General features: G+C 32.6%; 1 protein-coding gene across 4 annotated transcripts in view; it reads left to right on the top strand.

Annotated features, from left to right (window-relative positions):
• CADM2 (cell adhesion molecule 2) overlaps positions 1-21909 on the top strand; it is a 1101138-nt gene that overhangs the window by 1005339 nt on the left and 73890 nt on the right. For 3 of the 4 annotated variants that reach the window (XM_059392141.1, XM_059392142.1, XM_059392143.1), the window contains one exon: positions 10870-10989. The exons of the other annotated variant lie outside the window; for it this stretch is intronic. In XM_059392141.1, coding sequence (XP_059248124.1) covers positions 10870-10989 — 120 coding nt within the window. The remainder of the gene's footprint in view (positions 1-10869; positions 10990-21909) is intronic. 4 annotated transcript variants of the gene reach the window in all.

The following is a 21909-nucleotide window of genomic DNA, read 5'->3' as shown; positions in this document are numbered from 1 at the left end:
TCTGCCACCCAACAATTTTAGCGATTTAAACATCTTTTCTTGTGCTATTTATACATGATCTCTTCTATTAGTTGCAGTAAAGTAAATGGAAGAATCCATGATACTCAGTCTTTCTAGATTTTTATGTGGAAATAAGGTTAGGTTGTAGCTTTACAAAGATGTACAGAGCTCTTCTGCTCAAGTTTATCAGCATTAGTCGACTCATTCGTTAGAGAATTGAAGCAATATTCAAGTCTCTGCCACCCAACAATTTTAGCGATTTAAACATCTTTTCTTGTGCTATTTATACATGATCTCTTCTATTAGTTGCAGTAAAGTAAATGGAAGAATCCATGATACTCAGTCTTTCTAGATTTTTATGTGGAAATAAGGTTAGGTTGTAGCTTTACAAAGATGTACAGAGCTCTTCTGCTCAAGTTTATCAGCATTAGTCGACTCATTCGTTAGAGAATTGAAGCAATATTCAAGTCTGTGGGGAATTGGGCATTTGTTTTCAGAAATAATGGCACACCCAACTAGAAGATACAGATCTTTCATAAAACCTGCTTTGTAGCTTCTTACAATGTAGTTTTTACTCACATTGTAACAGCATATCATGAACTTAATCCAGAGTCCAAGAACTATCCTTAACCCCTCTTTATCTTTATCTCCAACTCATCAGCAAGTTCTGTTGACACTATTCCCAAACCATGTGTTCAGTATATCCACTTCTCTCCATTATTCTCTCTAGCCTAGACTAGAGAGACGTCCATGTCTATGATCTCTTTCCCACATAGCTATAATGTATTAATGTTTAAAATACATATTCCTTCATATCTTTCCCCTATTTAAATTTTCCTAAAGGCTTTTCATCACACTTAGTGTAAAACCCAAATCCTTTCAGCTTCATTTGCTAAACCCTGCATAATATGCCTCTACTTGCATAAGAGACATCTCATCCCTCTCTACCTGATCATTATGTTTCCCTGGTCCTCTTTTAACTCCTCTAAGACATCAAGCTCATTCTCTCTCTAGGAAGTTTGTCCTGAATGCTTGTCCAGGAAGTATGAATATGGATATTTACAAGAATGACTTCTTATCATTCAGATCTTGATTAAATGAATCTTCTGAAAGAGGTCATTTTTGTCCACTCCAATCTAAAATGGCCCCAATCATGCATCACTTAAATTTTAATTCTCTGCAAGCCATTTATCATTATTTGGTATTTTAGTTGTATATTGGTATTTTTTATTTTGTACATGAGTATACATACATATATATGTATGCATTTATGTTTATATATACTACATGTATGTATCTGTACATGTGAATATATTCTATATCCATCCAGTAGATTATGACTTTCTTGAAAGCAGAGACCTTATGACTCTCATTCATCTCTGTATCTCTAGCTCTTAGAGCAATGCCTTCTAAATAGTAAACAATCAATAAATATTTCTTTAAGGATTTTAATATTTCTTTGTCCCTTTCTTATATCTCTATCTTTGTATCTCTCTCCCTCTCTTTTCAACAGAATAAACTTTAGTAAAATAAAATATATGTACAAACATATGTATATACATAAACACACATATCCACATATATTCATATATATGTGTGCCTGTGTATACTGCCCTGACTTCTGTATACTGGTATCCTGACTTCAGAGCAGAATTAGGAAAACTGATATTCACTCTTTTTTGTCACCAGAATCAAGACCTTTAGGTTTCATCTCATATGTGGAAAAGAAATGATACCCAAAGATATATTTATTTAGCAATCCATATGTAAATGGTGCCTTATGCAGTTAAGCAGTGCACAAAATAGACAATGTGTATAGAAGGATTAATAACATCAATAGAAATCCTAGAAGTTCCACGTATGACTGAAACCATATGTGGTATATAAGAAATAGCATAGAAGATGATGGAGGGGGGGAATTGAATGTGAAGAAATCAGAGAGGGAGACAAACCACAAGAGTCTCTTGATTCTGGGAAAGCTGAGGGCTGCTGGAGGGGAAGTGGGTCAGGGGATGGAGTAACTGGGTGATGGGCATTAAGGAGGGCACATGATGTGATGAGCACTGGGTGTTATACACAACTGATGAGTCATTGAACACTACATCAGAAGCTAATGATGTACTATGTGTCGGCAAATTGATTTTAAATTTTAAAAAGTGAAAGAAAAAAGCAATCATAGAAATTAGAAGGTTTTTGCAATTGACTTCACATGTCTGTTTTGTTTTGTTTTTGCAAAATTCTGTGATTATTGCTTCCTAGAAATTGGATTCGTTCTTTGGAAGTCTATAACATCATTTACAAAGATAATATTTATTTCTGGACAAATTTTTTTTTTCTGAAAATCTCTATCGCAGGGTCATACTATCTAATTATTTATTATTTCAGAACATTTTCCTTAAGTATCTACTATATTTAAGTGTTAGGCCAAACACTACAGAGCCTGTAAGAAATAAATAAACACTCCTTATTATGCCTCAACTTCATAGCAAAAATTAAAAAGTGAAGAGTTTTCAGTCCTGTGCCTCACCATGATGTGGCTTTAGAGATGTTTTCAGGGTCCCTTCATTAATTGGAATATTCCAAGAGACTTATTCAGGAGAATATGAAGTTCCATGGTTAGAAATGCTTTACTTTGGTAAAATATTCACTTTCTTATTGAGAGCATATTTTAAATGTCAATAGCTTGGGGAAGGTAATCAGTTTGTATAACTAAATCCCAGGGTGGGGGAGTAGTTTATTTAATAAGCTGTTGTAAGGTTAGGAAACACTTTGCTTTGTGTGAGATCTCCAAACATTAGGGATGTGGGTCATTATGTGGATTTCTCAACCAGTGTTTTTCTCCTAGATCGCGTGTCTCCTGTATGTATTCATACTTGATTTGAGTTTTTCTTTAACCAGTGACAGAGCTCTTTTCCTAAAGGCAACTTTCATCCTCACAGAACTTAAAGTATTTGACCAAATCGTCTGATTTACTTTTTGACAAAGTACTTTTAAGAAAGAGCTCATTGTGTTGAAGTAGGGGGAGCTAAGTAATGTAGAATCATCCACGTGGAAGGGTTTTGTTGTTATTGTTGTTGTTTTTGTTTTTCCTATTGTAAATTCCATTTTACTTTTGTCAGTTTGGACTATGAAAGAATATTTTAAGAGAAAAAAAAATGTACACTTTTTTTTCAAACAACAGACTGATTTTATTCATAAACTTTTCCTGCAATTACATGGAACTGTTGGTTACCGCCTGCAGGTTAAAATTGCAGTACTTTTCATTTTTTAAAAACAGCTTTTTTTTTTTTTAATTGCATAAGGCTTCCATTTAGTATGTGAAGCCAGTAGAAGCTATCAGAGGGATGAAAAGGGATTCATTCAAATCTAATTTTTAAAAGGGTTCCTTTTTATGAAGCAGATGAGGTTACCATATGGCTCTTGAGAAGGAAGCATGCATGGGCAAGTTGAGGCCTTGTCAGCCCGGTGGTTGTCATTTCAGGAAGAGCCGTGGTGCTGTTATCCATTCTTACGCTGTAATCCAAATAAGCTGCTCCATGTAGCTGAACATAATGGGAGCAGATAAACGTCCTTCTCTGCACAGGTAAAAAAGCAAATACAGTACATTTTTCCATTACAATTGCTTCCAATGGCAGTGCAATTATCAGTAAGAAGGTTAAGGATGCCCTATTATTTTTAAGGTTAAGAAATGTGAATAGCGTCTTTCAAAAAGACATTTCTCACCTTAATACTTCTAATATGTGTTGAGTTCTGACCCTTCTGTATCTCCACTAATAATCCTTGGTTTGGACTCACTCTTGATTACCCTTGGACCACCCTGGAGAGTTAGTGACATAAAGCAGAAAGAAAGTAGACATATGGAGTCCAGACTAAATGGTAGCAATTTTTCTCCCTATTGAACACTAGTCCTTGGAGAGAAACAAGCAGCTTGGGCTTCTGGGACTCTTTAGACTTAATTTTGCTTAGAAAATCCATTCTGAATGGGCCAGAATGCCATTTTTAAAAAGAGAAACTGCCAGAAAACAAAACAGGTTGACAAGTTAGAAATTATTGTACACTGCGTTTGTAGGGAACAGAACATACCTTTAACCTGAAAAGCTCGTTATTGGAAAAAAGGTGCTACACCATTCTTCAATTTATTGTATACAGTGCTTGTTGGAACTGATTTCATTTTAACAAAGTTATACAGGATCTGCTCTGCTCTAATAAGCTCCAGTAACAAAATGCGGTTGCACTTTTTTAAAAATTCTTTCATTAGGATGTGATTAAAAAGGGCACTTTTCTATTATTGAATTGGATGATATGATTTAGAGCTCTAACACTTTTAAAAACATTCAAAACCCACATTCAGAATATAAGATTCTTCAGTGTGCTGCATTTTAATTTTTTAAAATAATCATTTAGACTTGAAGACTCTTAGCAGAAATTTCTAAAAAAAATCTCATACATGGTAATAACAAGGAGGGGATTTTTTTTTTCCTCACAAATTAACCATGAGTAAGTCTCAATTACCGTTTCATGTTATTAAAAATGATACTATTCCCTATCTACTGACATCATTATCATTACCACCGATAGGAACATTATTTATAAAGTACCAGTCAAATTCAAAGCATAGAACTGGGTACCTGTAGGAAGCACAGAAGTGTATCATTATTCTATTCTCTTTGTTATCTTATCATCTTGTTGGCTTGTGAAAAGAATAAAATACAAACAATGCATGTTAGTGCCAAATAAATGTTATAGCCTCCCTCTTTTCAACCACCAATTCCGTGAAGAGCTTTGATATATATTCTGCGTACTGTATAGTTTATCATTAATAAGTTAGAATAATAGAGTATATTAATTGATTATGTAAATTAAATTTAAATTAAAAATCTTACTGTAGCATCACACATGTATTCTATCCTCCACTGGGAGAGAGAAATAGAGACACAGAGCTAGTGAGAAGCCCATAACTCTGGTTGGCCCATATGGCTGCCCACGAATGTAGAACATTGTTATCATGGGGGTATTGGTAATATAGTGAGGGAAGCAGTACATAAATGCTAGGAAAAAAAAAATGGGTATTCAGAGACAAGGGGAATTAGTTGATGTTTAGTTGGTTAAGGAAGTCTTCACTGAGCAGATCCAAATCAGGCTGAAACTTGAGAGTAGCATTTTGCTAGTTATATCAAGAAAGGGACAGAGATTGGATAATACTGGGGGAATGAGTCAGAGTAAACTTGTCCCACGGCAAAATAATTTAAAAAACGATGACATGTTGACTTATAACAACTAAACCTGAAGTTCATTGGTGAGATAGATATATAAATAAAATGGTAATGTAATATATAACAAGCTTGTGTAGAAGTATGCATTAAGTGATTTGAGGGTGCTTTGAAGGAAGATATTGGAAACAGGAAAGATTAAGATAAGGAAAGTTGAAAAAACAGGATGTGGCTCTGAGAACATGGCAGCAAAGAAAAGAACAGCAAGAACTAAGTCTAGAATTTGGGGAAAAGACTTGTGTCAGGGGCACATGTCTTTTTGTGCGCCAGACTTCAGTTCCTTTGCTTATGTTAACCAGGCACTATGAAAAATAAAGAAAAGAAGGCAGGCACATATGCTCTGAGGAACTCTAGACCCTCCTATTCCAATGAGTTGCCTAATAACAATGGGGGAGGCAGTTTGGAGTTCTTCATGGCAGAATCAAGCAGGCTGATCAGGAGAGATGATGGACTGATGAATCAGTCATTAACAAAGTTTAGCTATGGTCCCTGTACATGGATTTCAGTTTCCTGATTCAACAACATTGTTGTGTGAGCTGAAATTGTGCTTCTGCAAGTGAGTAGATCCTTACAGAAGTAACCTGCACTATTTACACTGCATTTATTTGTAACCCAGCATTTGCTCACATGGATAACTCTCGGCTGCCTACTTAGAGTTTGCACTAATATGCAGTTGTACAGTTGACTAAATTTGGGGTTCTGTCTGACATTGTTGAAATACTCCTGAATTTTCCTTTTACAGAAAAATAGTATATATGTTACAACTGAAATGAGAAGTGTAATTTATTGTAATTCGTGCCTGATGTATAGGTAAAACTATAAGCAAATATTTTCATGTCTTGGAAGCTTTACTTTTCTCAGTTCCCTATAAAAAAGGCTATTTTTCCTTTAAATGAAGCCTTGCCTTTGCTATGGTAAACATCTGTCTAGACAAATAAAATCAGATTATTTTTTCTTTGTTCACTTCCTTAAATACCATTTTTCTCCACTACATATTTTATCAATTACTAACTCTTCATTCTTTATGCTTTTACATCTAGGAAATATATAATACAGTTAATTTCTTTTGTAAATTATAAATTTGAACATTTTATTTGTAACTACTTTTTTCAGGCAAATTCAATATTATTTGATTCAAATAAGATATTCTCCAAGGAAAATGAAAATAAAAAATTTGACCCCATCTTTTGTATTGTAGAAATCAGAGAGGAAATGCCATGTATTTAACTGATTAACTTATTATATAGTTATCATTTCTGAATTCTGATATTCATAAATTATGTCACAAACTATTAATATATCTTTTTTTAAATTTGTAGTTACTTAGTGCCCATGTTCAGATATCCTTTAATCATATAATATTAAAATATTAAGATCTAAAATCAACAAGTCATGTTCAGCAAATGACATAAAATATTAATATGACTGTAGATTATCTTGCTTTATGAACAGTAAATTAATATCAAATCAGAATTCAATTATTTTTATTGTGTGTGTGCACATGTGTGATTCTTCTACATGTGGATTAGTATATTTTTATTCTTAAAAAAATGAGTATGTCTTGGAAGGGAAAAAAATGACCCACTGCCTTTTCAATCCTGTACTATATTTGACTGAGCACTTTGTATTAACAGTATAATGGTTTTAAAACTGGACAGAATTCTAGATACCTAAAAATGAGACAAATGATAGGTACTAGTGTTTCCAGTGTCATGTTTCCTTATGAAAATGGAGCTCCATTTTGACTATCAGTATCTAAATAAAAGGCCAAAAGAGAATGCACAAAACCAGACCTTTTAAACAATTGGGAAATGATGCGAAATGTTGCCACTTGATTACAGGAGTGAAAATTCAATATGAGTATTTGGATTTAGAAAGGCAGCTCAGAATCTTTTTCTAATTTCTACTTTGACAAGAGTTGCAGTCAGGCAGCTAAAATAAATGATCTTGAGGTGGAAGTGTTCAAGAAACTTCTCCATTATACTCCTATGAAATAAAATAGTCTCTCTGCACTCTAGTATATACATATGAATATATATTTAAATTTAGAGACAAGGAGGTTCTATCTCAAATTTCTTTCATCCATTAAGTGGGGATAATAATAGACAATTCATAAATTTGTTGTGATCTTTTATTACTGATCAGGATAGGACCTACTTAGTGAGCCCTCGTGGCCGATTACTCTTTCTTTGAAAGTCTTGAATTAAGCGAAAATTAAGAGTTCATAAGGAACATGGAGGACATGGATCTCAGGTCAGGCTCACATTGCTTTCAAAGTAGCAGGAAAGGTGGGAAGTATTTCATTTTGTTAGCAAGGATATTTATTTTAGGAAGAAGTTATAAATTGTGACCTTAAAAATTTGTCTTTTAGGGGCACCTGGCTGGCTCAGTTGGTAGAGCTTGTGACTCTTGATTTTGGGGTTGTGAGTTTAAGTCCCACGTTGGAGGTAGAGTTTAGTTAAAAAAAAATTTAAAAAAGTTATCTTTCAGAAAATAATTATTGTCTATCTATATTGAAGATAGAAAGGATTTTTTAGTAGATGTAAGGAGGGCATGTATTGTGTGGAGCACTGGGTATGGTGCATAAACAATGAATTTTGGAACACTGAAAAAATTTTAATTTAATTTAATTTAAAAAAAGAAATAATTAAATCTTTTGGTTTTATATTAACTATATGACCCTGTCAAAAAACTGGACTTTTCTAGATCCCCTAAAATATGTTGTATGTTTATTATGCTATGAACAATTTCATTTAGTAAATATTTCTTCACCTTATATAACTTGTGCTAGAATCTGAACAATAAATAGGCAGAGTTCTTCCCTTTAAGGATTAATTGTCAAGTGTGGAGACAAATATCAATAAAATCAGAGCAGACAGAAAGTTTAGGTAGAAGAGAGAAATATTGTACAATGTTTTTTATCTTTCTAAGAATTCCACGAATTGCAACTGATCCTATGGAGATGCATTTCAGTTGATTCTGATTACTCTTCTGGTGTTGAATATTTAGATCATTCCAAAGTTGCTCTTTTACAATAGAGTTGAAATAATTGGATAAACAAGAGTGTAGCATAAAAAGGATAAATGAAAATGTTTAAAATGTTTCAGAACCCGTAGGATGAAATAAAGTTAGTAATGATTGAAAATCTAACAGTGACTGGGAGAGATTTCTTATTTGACAGATACTTTTCCTGGCCTGGTTGTTATTTGTCCAAGGTGTTTTCCATCAAATTTCTTTCACCAGATTTGTTTTTAGGTACCTTTGGTGTCAAGAGGGAAGGATGAGAGGATGATGGACTGACAAAGCAGGAGTCAGAGTATGAGCCAATAATGATTTGTAGTGTTATCTGAACACTTTAAAAGATAGTAGGGCAGTTTTCTTAAAGTGGATTAACAATTTTTACAACTACTGCATTTTCACAATTATAGGAAATAAAGATATGGTTTGGTTAAAACAAAAATTTTCATAGTACCTGAAAATATATACTCTCTCCAAAACAAATCAAGATATATTATTATTCTATTTTTGTTGATATGGAATAAAGAAAAAAGACCACATAATTTTTTTTTGGCTAATCCAAAAAATGAACAAATACCACCAAACACTGTTATTTATATTCCATTTCGCAGGAGGTGAATGATACTGGCTGATTTTGGAAGGCTGCTTTTCAGATCTAATGGAATCTTATTTTAACTCATTGTCTAATAGCAAATAATGTATTATTTTATCATCTGTGTTAGGTTTGGTAGTATCAGTTTCTTTACATGGAGTTTTAAAGAGCTAATACCATTATATGTTCTTGTGTTTGATAGCCCTGTAAGACATTTCCTTTTGCATAAATTAAATACATATATTTTGAGATCCTAATAAGCAAAAGATTTTACTAGCCGACAAAGAATGTATTATTTTCTATTTTAGGTATGCATGAACATTAATATTACTCATGTTTTTTTTAATTTAGAAAGCGTCTTTCATTTACTTTCAGCCTGCCTAACCCATTTAGGAGAGCTTACCATGAAAATAAGAAGGTATTATAAAAATCAGTAAATAAGAGGTATATGTGCACATATACATAATATTTACTCAGTGTATAATGTTGTTAAAGTCAGTTCTATTTTATGATCGTGGTAATCGCACACCAGGCAATACCCATTTTCTCCAGTGATTAATGTAGCACCATTGAGTTTCTAGAAGGTTGTTTTCTTAATTTGACTGTCTAGAAAGCATTTTCCCTGTTGAAAAACAGGTGTAAACATCAATACCCGAGATAAGAGAGCGAGCTCCTACTGTTTTCTGATGTCTCTAGTGTAGAGAATCCAGCAGGTTCAAGTCTGAGGATTGAGGAGGGCTAATTTATCAGAAGTAAAAAACTAGAAAATTTTTGGTGTGACTCAAAGACTTTAGCTGAGAGAATGACAGGAAGCCTTTTAACAGCAAAATAATCTGTCAAACACTTTGAATATATAGGGACTGTGTGGCAAACATGTGAAATCAAACCCCAGCACTGTAATTATAGGTAATTTGTGAACTGTTTCTCATTTCCTCACTGTGTAAATTATATGCCTATCCACTTGAGACAAGATTTGACTTTTTGAGACTCTTACTCAGGTTTTATAGCTTGACACTGGCTACATTGTTTCAGTGTTTCCTACACCGCTCTTCAAATTTTCAGCCAGTTTTGAGTGAAAGGAAGATTTTTGGTGTAAAATTCTAAGTTGTTCTTTCTGTTTATTATGTTTTCTCTATCGGAATCTAGTGTTGACTTTTGTCAACTTTGACTAATTATGGGCTAGGGGTGGAGTATTATGGTTCAAGTCTATGTTCAATAACCTCTCTTATGTATGCCAAATAAAATAAATCATAAACCTTTCAGAATATTGGGTTCCATGCTAGTTGACTCAATACTTGTTAAAGACTCCTAGGTACTGCAAAATTGTTAGAAGGCGTTACCAGCTAATCAGGGTAAGATCTGCAAGACTCTAAGCTGTACATTAACATCATTTGTGAGAAAAAGAAAAGCAAAGTAATAATAATAACAATTAGCTTCTTTTTTTTTGTTTGTTTCTAAAGATTGCTGTCATCTTATTTCCTACCATTAAATTTTCCTAAAAGAAAAAAAAATCAAAAAAGCATTTAACATGCATATACTCATCCATCATTAACATTTCTTTAATCTTTTATGGTGGTGTTTTTTGTGTTTATTTCTGTTGTGTTTTTTCTTTGTTTACTTCTTTGACAAAGCATGTCACTTTTGGTTTTACCTGTTTCTATTTTGCTACTGCATGTCACACTTTTCAAATGACTCAGTGAACAAATGAATTCTTGTCATTTTAAATTTCACTCTAAATATTACAAATAATCTGCTTATTCTCAAGCATTGCTCCAAGTTTTTGCTTTGTGTGGGAGCGGGAAAAAGAAGTGAAGAAAAAAAATGACAAGAACCATGTGGTACAGCCAGCTTTGTACCTGATAATCTGTGTAAGCCTGTTAAAGTTAAACCTAAATAAGACTTATGTATTTATAATTTGAATCATTTGTGTTTCTCTTTTGTTTGCATGATATGATTTTGTTTTATATTTTGTTTTTTTCCACTCACCAGATGTTCCCAACACTTTGCTTTCCACTACTATCATCCCCTCCCTTACCACTGCAACAGTCACAACCACTGTAGCCATAACAACCAGCCCAACCACATCTGCAACAACCAGCAGCATAAGAGGTACAGTATGCTTCTTTGTTATGGCCTGGAAAACACATTAAATGAAGCTTTAAAGGGTTTTTTAAAAGGGTAGAAAAATCGAGATCCAATTTTACTTCATTATAAGAGTAATTAAGTCACCTAAATTACTATCAGTTAGGGTTATTGGAATAGAATATGAGGCAAGATGGTACATTTAATTTTTTTAGTGCCACTTATGACGCTTATGAAAATATTCCAGAGTATAGGTTAAAAATATATGGAGCAAACACCGAGCCAATTTAAATGTGAACATTGGACACTTTTTTTTTCTTTTTGCTTTGCCTTATAAATGTAAGCAAAGAAATAAGATGTTCAAGGTTGCAAAAGTAGCTTTTGCTTTTTAAAGATCTTTGTTTAATGTTAATGACTTATTCTTCTGCCACTGGATTAAAAATACTCACAGTGTTGAATGTGTTCTAAAGATTGGCATAATTCGTGGGATCATTATAAACTATTAACCACATAGAACTTTTAAGTAAATATTCAACATGTCATCCTAAAGTAGGATGTCATTTTAAATAGATCTCTGAGTAGATCTATTTAGTCTACTAACAGAATGTTCTAAAAACAAATATTGGTAAAGCTGTTCAGGATCATAGGAATTCATTTGGCTCTGTGAGTAACTTCCGGTATTGGTTTATTAATAAATATTCTTGCCTTAAGGAAAGCAACCTTGAAGAAATAGAAGTAATCTTTAAAGGCAAAAAATAATTTCATTATGGTTCAGAAATACAAGAAAGCATTCCTGAGCAGTCATTAAGTGGTTAGTAGGTTATGAAGAAATTAAACAAATTTTAAAAGTGCATTATAGGAAAACAGATTTTAAACTTAATTTTTGCATAAGCAATGTTCAAAGATAATTTGTCCTATTTAAGTCTGTCTTTTTGTATTTATACATGTTTTGTTTTGTGTTGGCTATACTAATATGTGTTAAACTTAACAATTTAACTTGAAATCATGGGGACTTTACATTAATATATGTTAATTAAAGTTGTACTAAGTACTGGCTTAACATTATTTTCCTTTACTTGTAAAGGTTGTTCAATTAGACTGTTTTCCTTGGGATTTTATTGATTTGCAAAATTAAATTGAGTTGCTAGCTTTGATATAACAATTATCATATTATACTTTTGCTTCTGAAAAACATCTGATATTAGATAATTATTAATGTTTAATAATCATGTCAACTCTATTATATGATATATGATTGATAACTGAAATTTGATAATAATAGCTGTAAGAATTTCTAAAAAATTCCCATGTTTATTTTAGTATTATTAAATGAATTGTATTCGAGCTAAATCTACAAGTAGGAAGAATTTAAAGATCTTTCTCATAACAATTTATATGGAAATGGGAGAAAGTAATAAAAATGGAAAAAGGTAAAAAATACTTTGTGATATTGTATGAAATGAGAGATGCCTAAATTTTTACTTTGCTTCAATTTATTATTTTCCAAAGATTTTTACAAATAGTAACTTATGTGAAATGCAATTATTGCATGCTAACCAAATCTCTATGATAATATTAAGTTCTGACTGTGCAGACAAATCACTTTGATGGATAAGGATGGTGACATCGACTAATTTTTTTTTTGAAGTCCTACTTATAACAAAAAAAGTTGTTAATATTCAATTATTCTTTCCTCTTCAAAAACATTTATTGAGGATGGGGTCATGCCAGACAGTGTGATTATGGAAATTAAACATGTTTTATCTAAAATCACTAGCAATTAAATTAATGCATCCTTCCCAAGTAACCAGTGTCTGTGCTTAATGAAGGAAAAGTATTCATGTCCTTCCTGGGCATATATGAATACACAACTTAGAATAAAATTAGAGAAAAATGTTTATTTCAAAGTGAAGTATTTAATAACCTATTTTATATTTTTTCACATGCATCTTAAGTGGAATCACTTACTGTATCTGAACCAGCCAGTTAAAATGAAATCAGTTTTCTACCTTTTCTAGTAAATTCATTTTTACAAGTTTCCTAAAATGTTTTGTGTAATTTACACCATGGACTTTAAATGTGGTAAAGAGTTTTCTGCAGTAGAACATTACAAATGTCACAGAAGACACACAACATTCCATTATTTTTACTTAAAAAATGGAAGGTATTTTTCAAAAGGCACCAAAATATGTGGAAAGAAAAAGTATTTTTTAAGTTAGGCAATTCATAGTAGTTATTTTGTATAGAAAAAAAAGCAATGTTGACTTTAAGTGTTAGTCTAATACCTACTTTTCTCTCCCATCTTCAACAAACCACTGAGGCCTGGGAAAGTCATCAAGTGCACTTGTATCATTAATGTTCTAGTCCATATTTGAGGGAGTAGAAGACTCAGTCAGTAGATAAGCATTTTTATGAATTATTTTATGTATTTATCTGTTTAATTTCCATTGCCATTTACTAGAATATGAAGTTCATCAGAGCGAGGACTTTTTTTCATTTTTAATTTGAGTACAGTTGACATATAGCATTATGTTAAGTTTAGGTGTCCAGCATAGTGATTTGACAAGTTTATACATTATTCTGTGCTCATCACAAGTGTGCTACCATCTGTCACCATGCAGTGGTAATACAGTATCATTGATTATATTCTTCATGCCGTGCCTTTTATTACCATGACTTATTCATTCCGTAACTAGAAAGCCTGAATCTCCCACTGCCCTTCACCCATTTTGCCCACCCACCACCCTTTTCCCCTGGGCAATATCAGTTTTTTCTCTGTATTTATAGGTCTGATTCTGCTTTTTTTTTTTAATTTTTAATTTTTTATAACATATATTTTTATCCCCAGGGGTACAAGTCTGTGAATCACCAGGTTTACACACTTCACAGCACTCACCAAAGCACATACCCTCCCCAATGTCCATAATCCCACCCCCTTCTCCCAAACCCCCTCCCAAATGTTTATAGCAACAATGTCCACAATAGCCAAACTATGGAAAGAACCTAGATGTCCATCAACAGATGAATGGATCAAGAAGATGTGATTCTGCTTTTTGTTTGTTGTATCCATTTCTTTTTTTTATATTCCACATATGAGTGAAACTATATGGCAATTGTCTTTCTCAGTCTGACTTATTTCACTCTAGGTCTATCCCTGTTGCAAATGGCACAATGTCCTTTTATATGGCTGATTAATTTTCATGTGTATGTACGTTTGTATGCATGTGTATGCATATGTATGCATATGTATGTGTGTACATTTGTATGCATGTGTGCATGTGTATACCATATCTTCCTTATCTATTCATCTATCAGTGGATGCTTAGGTTGTTTCCATATCCTCGATAGTGTAAATAATGTTGCAATAAACATAGGGGTGCAAATTTCTTTTTGAATAAATGTTTTCATTTTATTTGAGCAAATATCCAGTAGTAGACATATTAGATCATATGATATTTCTATTTTTAATTTTTTAAGGAGGTTTTGGGGTGCCTGGGTGACTCAGTCGGTTAAGCATCTGACTCTTAATTTCTGCTCAGGTTACAATCTCACAGTTGTGAGATCGAGCCCTAGATACGACTCAGCACTGAACATGGAGCCTGCTTAAGATTTTCTCTTCCCCTCTCCCTATACTCCTCCCGTCCCATGCTCTTTCTCTCCCTTTCCAAAAAAAAAAAAAAAAAAAAATTTTTTTTTTTTTTTTAAGTAAGCTTTGTACCCGTTTTCACATTGTTGTAAATTTTGCACTTATCTTTTTTAAGTTGACTGGTATTCTTTTAATTGTTTATTGCCTATTAGAGCTTTCAGATGCAATTATTCTTTAAATGCAATTCATTTATAAAATTAATAAAGGACTTTTCAAAATTATAGTTAAAAAAGATTGTAATAAGAATGTACTGCCTAAGAAAAGGTGAGAACTATAGAGGACTCAGTATTCTCATCTTGCATTTTTTACTTTATTTGTTTTTATGGGGTTTAAATGTTATTTCTTATATTTCATAAATTATAATTTACCTACTATCTATATATTTAATAAGTGACTGCTAATGAATCACCATTTGTGTCTCCATCTACACTTTTTCACTGCTATTAAGTTTTCCATCCTCAAATATGATAAACATACATTTAAATAATCACTCCTGTGGCTGTATTAGAAATCAAGGTGATATAGAACAAAAGAATATCCTCAAATCACCAGCCACAACCTTGAGAATTTTCAAAGCTCTTCAGTTTATACATAAAATGCATTTCTTTTAGGAGGAAGCAGAGCTTCAACCATATGGGATGAAAGCTAGCAATTAGCTGTATCTTGTTACAAATAGAGGTGTTAAGACATGGAGAAGCCAGTACACTTGAGCAGTCCTGGGCAAGAGGAGGATAAAAAGTGCCCTAGAGGCATTTTTGGATGTGAGTTTTAGTTATTCTGCTTACAAGGTCTTTGGTCTTCGACAAGGAATCAAATTGAGCCTCAGCATTTTTATCAGAAAAATGAGAAACACTTGATAGAAGCACTTAATTCCCAGATTGTCTTGAGGATCAAATAATATCTAGAGTTCTGGAAACATAATCACCACTCAGTATATAATAGGCTTATTTTTCAGTTGTTTTTAGTAAAACAAATGTGTTTATCTATAACTGTATCATGCAATTACTGAAATCATATATATATATATATAATTATATACATAACTCTGGAAAAAATTTTGGTATTAGTTACTGATTACTTTTAAGCCCAATTTTTATTGTTTATACAAAACATCAGATAAAATATTTCTAGAGCATATAGAATTTATCTATCTATGAATATAGCAATAGTTGATAAACTTATTCTGGGTTTATATCATATAGCTAAAATCTGGACATTTTATAGATCTCTTAAAATTATTTTATTATAAAAGAACATTGCTACAAGACATTTTAATTTCTACTTTTGGAAATTGCAGGTTTTTTTTTTTTTTTAAGTCTAATGGCCTGAATAATCCTATCATTCAGTTCATATGACAGATATATTCTCTCACAAAGGTTTCTTATGTTATTTTTTCTTTTGGATCACTGTGATAAATTTTAATTAAGTTATAAGTTAGATATGATAATTTATGAAATGGTTCCAAATAACCTGATGTGATTTCTAGTATTAATATTCTTTTAGCATGGTATAGTTTAATTTGAAAACCTTTTCACTTTGATTATGTCATAAGGCTTTAATTTCATAACTATGTCATACTGTAAGAATCTTTAACAGTATCATTACTGTACATATTAACAATATAAAGGTACTGAATTTTTTTAATTGTATATGAGACAATGACATATATCAGTGGTTATGTCTATTTATCATCATTTTTAAAATTAATATTCATAAGTGAATGTTTTATATTTATCAAAAGAGAAAACTTATAACTTCCTAATTGGTGTTTTTGGCTCTGTACAATTGTTAATGTCTTTCAAATACAAAAATGTGATGATAGAAATAAAGAGAAGATACAAAACTTCTGATATATTTCCTGTCCTTATACTAAGAGTCTGTTCAAATGCTTTATGCATTTCAATACATCAAATGAGGAAACATAATTCCAAACTTGATGGCAAAATTGTTTATATAGTCTATCTTTGTAAACATCTAAATGAGTTATTGGTTCAAATATAGATTTGGGTTTACTTTAGACTTTGAAATGGAAAAAAAAATTTATAGTAATACAATTATATCATTTATCTAGTAATCTTAACCAATTTATTAATTAGAATGAGGCTCATTGCAATGGGACCTTATTTTAGCATGGCATTATAAAACAAAAACAAGGGACATCTCTTAAAAATTTAAGAATTTGGCCATTATCAAACTATCTGCAACTAGAATAATGACCAAACACAAAATTTAAAGATGGGTACCACTGCATTGATTGCAGCCTATTGCTAGTAATGCCTTCAGATAGGAATGCCTAAGGCACTGTCCTTAGGCATTTACTCCTAATATTTATAGGAGACCCCACAGACACTTACTCCACTGGGGCCATTGTTGTGATGGGACTAGCCCTTGTGGTTCTTATTATGAGCTCAGGATACATTTTAGCAAGAAACCATGGGAAACTTTGAGTCACAAGATTTATTAATCAGTTCCTGGAAGGCCACTCAATGAGGTCACAAACAGAAAGAGAGACCATGCATGGACCTGATGCTCTGCCTTTATTAGAGCATCCAAAGGTTTTGGGGTCACTAACTGGCGAATTTGAAGCATAAGAGTGGGAATGAGGGCACAAGAAGGAAGAAGTGCGTTTACTCCAAGTGGTCAGTTACCTAAGCTACCCAACAGTTTCTGAAAGAGGAAATCTCACAGGTGGGGCAGCAGAATTCCTTATCTTGTTGTTTGGCTAGCAGCTGTATTTTACTGCAGGCAATATGTTTTTTTCATTTATTTGAAATAAATACCTTAAGGGGTATCCTAGGATCCTGGGATAGAGTCCAGAGTGGATCTCCCTGCTCAACAGGGAGTCTGCTTGTCCCTCTCCCTCTGCCTGTCTCTCTCACAGGCTCTCGCTTTCTCTCTCCTTCTCTCACTCTCCCTCCCTCTCTCTCTCTCTCTCTCTCAAATAAATACATAAATAAAAGTCTTTAAAAAAATGGATATCTTGACAATCAAAAGCTTAATGTCAAGCTCTTCTACTGAAGTTCTCAATTCTTCACTACTGAATAGCATGGTAATTTTGTTACTTATGTTTAAAAATGTAGTATTAAGTGAAATATTTTAAATCATGCATGTAGAATATAATGAATTTTAGCATATACCAAAACTCTTTTAGCCCATATGCTGCCATTGTATTTTTAAATCATATGAATGGCATAAAATTGAGTTATTTAAATGTAAATGAAATTAGGAGCTTGTTTGACCATTAAGTATAATCCTAAAATAGTACTGTCTAAAAGATCTTAATAAATACTTTCTTCTCTACAAATTTATTGAAGTAATCTAAGTGACTTGTAAAAAAAAAAATTCATTAACACAAAGTTAAACATTTAGCAAAAAAGTTGCTAAACTATTTACTTTGTGCCAGCATAAAGACAAATTATAAAATTCCACACATATTTAATATAGTCATTTTTAATGAAAACATTGGTCTAAAATGCTGATTATGCAATAGTGTTTTTATATGTAGATTTCTTTATTTTGATTGTTCTTTCCTTTCTCTGGCTTCAAAATACAATAAACGTTAATAAAATGAACACAATGTGCATATATGTGTCCTCCAAGCCACTATCTAAAGCATCTATTTAATTAAATAACTTTTAAAAGCAATAATGATCTGACCTATGCTTCTATTCTCTATTTCCTTTATATCAAAGAAAGTCTAGTCTATCTTTACTTTTTTTTAATTAGTTTATTTATTTTCAGCTTTTATTTGGATTTATTAATGTGTCACCTCCTTCCCTTTTTGGTATAGATACTTTAAAAATTGGAATCTAAAATCATAAACATTTAACAGAATAAAAGAAAAAGCCAACACTGAGAAAGAATAAATGGAGTATAAACATTAGAGCTCCAAGTTAGTCACTATAAATGCACTCAAATAGAGCATTTGCAATGGTAAAATATATCATCTCGACACAGTTAAATCCCAAAGTGTGCAAATCAAGAAGTTGTTTATGAGGTTGTATTATGAGTGTTTAGCTATTAAAAATGTTTCTGGTTTTATTGGTGGTAATAAAACAAAATTTGCATGGTGTTGTGAGCTTTTAAAAATTAAGTGTCAATATGTTGTTTTTTTTTTTTTTTTTCCACTTGGCAAAAACTAAGTAATAATTCAGTCTCCAGATGGTCCATAGTGAGACCTGCCTATCTGCAGAAAGACAGGTTTCCACATTTAAGCTGTAAGTGTTGCTACATTTCCATAAGTCTTTTTAAAAACAACAATTATTATATGAAATTGATGCCATTTTAAAATTAAATATTGAGGGGCACCTGGGTGGCTCAGTGGGTTAAGCCTCTGCCTTCGGCTCAGGTCATGATCCCGGGGTCCTGGGATCGAGCCCCACATCAGGCTTTCTGCTCTGCAGGTAGCCTGCTTCCTCCTCTCTCTCTGCCTGCCTCTCTGCCTACTTGTGATCTCTGTCAGATAAATAAAGAAAAAATCTTTAAAAAAAAAATTAAATATTGAAACATAGCTTATAATGAAAATAGGCTACTAAAAATGTTTCCTACTTAGAAAGAGGAAGCAACACATATGGTCCATAGCTTAGAGCAATTTCAACCTTACTACCAGTGTTGTGTTGCTCATGCTGAAGGGACATGCTACAGGCCGGGCGTGGGAGAGCGTGCTGACTGGAGGTCCCCATCTCTTAGTCTGCTATGGACTCACACATTTGAATAATGGCAGTGTTTCAGTTTAAGTTATTCCAAGATAACATAGAATGCTAAAGTCATTTTTTTGTATTCTCGTAGATCTTATTTGGAACAAGAATACATATCGCTTGTTATACATAACCACGTCTAACACCAAACGAAACTTTTGAGTCTGACTTGTATGAGGATGAGCTCTAGCAAAATTTGAAAATCCTTAAATATTTACCTATTTCTTTTTAGCATTTGGGAAATAGTTGAGGAGAACTGATACTCTTATTTTCTTTCCAATATGACCTATTAAGGGAAGCAGTACACTTATGCTCTATTCTATTTTCTAAGGGCACTCTTGTGGTTTGTGCAATTTAAAACATCAAACATTTTTAAGAGTTTCATTTTAAGCTTGTTTATTTCTTTGGCTTAGATCAATTTAAACAGAAATCTTAGTTCTGTTAGTTTATATTTCTTCTAAGTAAACAGTTTCACTAATATTGTTTTTACTTCTGTAAATGTAAGAGTGTCTTAATTGATATTATGGTAATAAACCTAGATTTTATACAATCTAATAGCATACACATTTCCTACAAAACAACATCTAAGAAAGAAAAGAAAATGTTCCCTAGTAGACTATGTGCCATTTTCTGGGATTCATCTTTATATAGTATGTGTATACATACAAATGTTAAGTTTAAGATTTTCCGTATTTATAATATTCCAGAAAGCACATCACTTATAAAATACAAAGACTTTGTCACTTATTACTAGGATGATGATCTGTTTTATATTTTAAAAGCTTAGACTACGTATATATATAAATGTATTTCTAGAACGTCTCTAAAATTATTTTTAAAATCATTAATAAACTAAACTGGTTGTATCTTTCTTACTAACCAATGAATTAAATTTATGAGCTGTGCCTTTGAAGCTGAAAAGATTGCTGGCACTGCCCTTGCTTCTTTGACACTCCACATGAAACACAGTTAATAACCTCCTGTGTTAGCTTGGTGAAACACTGAATTGATACTAATTATACCAACTTTGGGATAGAAGGTGACCTTGACTTCTGCTGGAACTTTCTACCAGGACAATAAATAAGAGCAAATGCCACAAAGCATGACTTCTGAGAAGGGTCTAATACAATCTATTAACTCTGGGAAGTTCATGGAATTATAATAAGTGCTTGAATAATTGTAATATTTTAAAACATATCTTGTTTCAATAGTACAGTAGTTTTTTTTTTTAATTTCTCTAGATTTCAAATAATCTCCCATTAGCTTTCTGTAGTCATTTAAATTAGCGGTGGCCAGAAAATTAAATGCTACCTGATGCAAAGTGTGTATAAGGAGACTGCAAGGCAAAGAGACAGATTTTCTGAATGACTTCTTAAATATGTCTATAATGCTTATACAGTTTTAGTATCAGAACTGCTTTATGCTAAAGCTGAGATAACACTGACTTTTAAGGGGAAAGATGTCTATAAAATAATTAAGAATAAGGACTAAGAAAAAATATTGTCCCAGTCAGTATACAGGCTTAAACTATTGCAAGAAAACTATCAAGGCTAATGATGTATACCAGTTTCACAGTTAAAAACTTGAGTTCATTAGCTTTAAAAACGGTCAGCAAAGTCACTATAAATGCTAACAAGTTAGCAAGACCAGAAATCAAATTATTTTTTTACCAGTATTGTTTAAAGAATTACATTAGTATAAAGGGAATTCTGCTCAGTGCTCAGAATAATAAATGGAAACATCTAATTTAAGTCCAGTTCTTCTTCACTTTAGAAAAAATAAAAAGGTGAACTCAAATAACCCCAGGACTATTTTATTTAATTTAACTCACTAGTAAGCAAAGAATGCTGATTAATAAATATTTAAATAAAGAAAGAAAAGGCAACTTTAACATGAAGACTTCCAATAGATTCATTGAGAAACATACTTTTTTGAAAGTGTTTGAACCACATTTGATGTCTAAGAACAAGGTTCCATAATGAAAACCAGAAGGATTTTCTAGAGTAGTCTGTGTTAAACTGGGTAAGCTGCAATGGTCTTAACATGATCATTTTTCTTTTTCTTTGAAGTCACGTTCTTTAAATATTGATTGCCAACTTTTTACGTTCCTAGATTAGTGTGTTACTCAGAATATCAGCAGGCATTGATGGCAGTCTCAAACAGTGTAATGAAAGAGTTTTTTAATGAGGAGACTTTCACAGAAAATATGGACAGTTTGGGAAACTAATATGGCATGTGGAGGCAGAAGAGAACTCTCAACAGCAAAGCATAGTAATCAGCCCTGGACCTGAAGGGTCAAAGGACGTGAACAGGGTATTCTAGTTAGAGAAGAATTGGGCCAGAAAAGGGGCAACTTGAAAAGGGCAGTGGTCAAAGAAGTATCCAAACCTCAGTCAGGTAGAGACACCAGGAGAGGAGGGATCAATATCAGACCGCTTGCTTCTCCTGTCTTCCAATATCTTTCCATTAATCCAATCCCAAGGAAATCAGAGGTCAAGGAATCTGGGTGGAGCCGTGCAGAGAAGTCAGGCTCCCAGAGCACAGAGCAAGGAAAAAAAGGGTAGAGGGTGAATTTGGGGGCCATAAGGAAAATGAACGGCAGAG

This window comes from Mustela nigripes, chromosome 2 (assembly GCF_022355385.1).
Source record: "Mustela nigripes isolate SB6536 chromosome 2, MUSNIG.SB6536, whole genome shotgun sequence".
Lineage (NCBI taxonomy): Eukaryota > Metazoa > Chordata > Mammalia > Carnivora > Mustelidae > Mustela > Mustela nigripes.
This window is presented reverse-complemented; position numbering and strand designations above follow the sequence as displayed.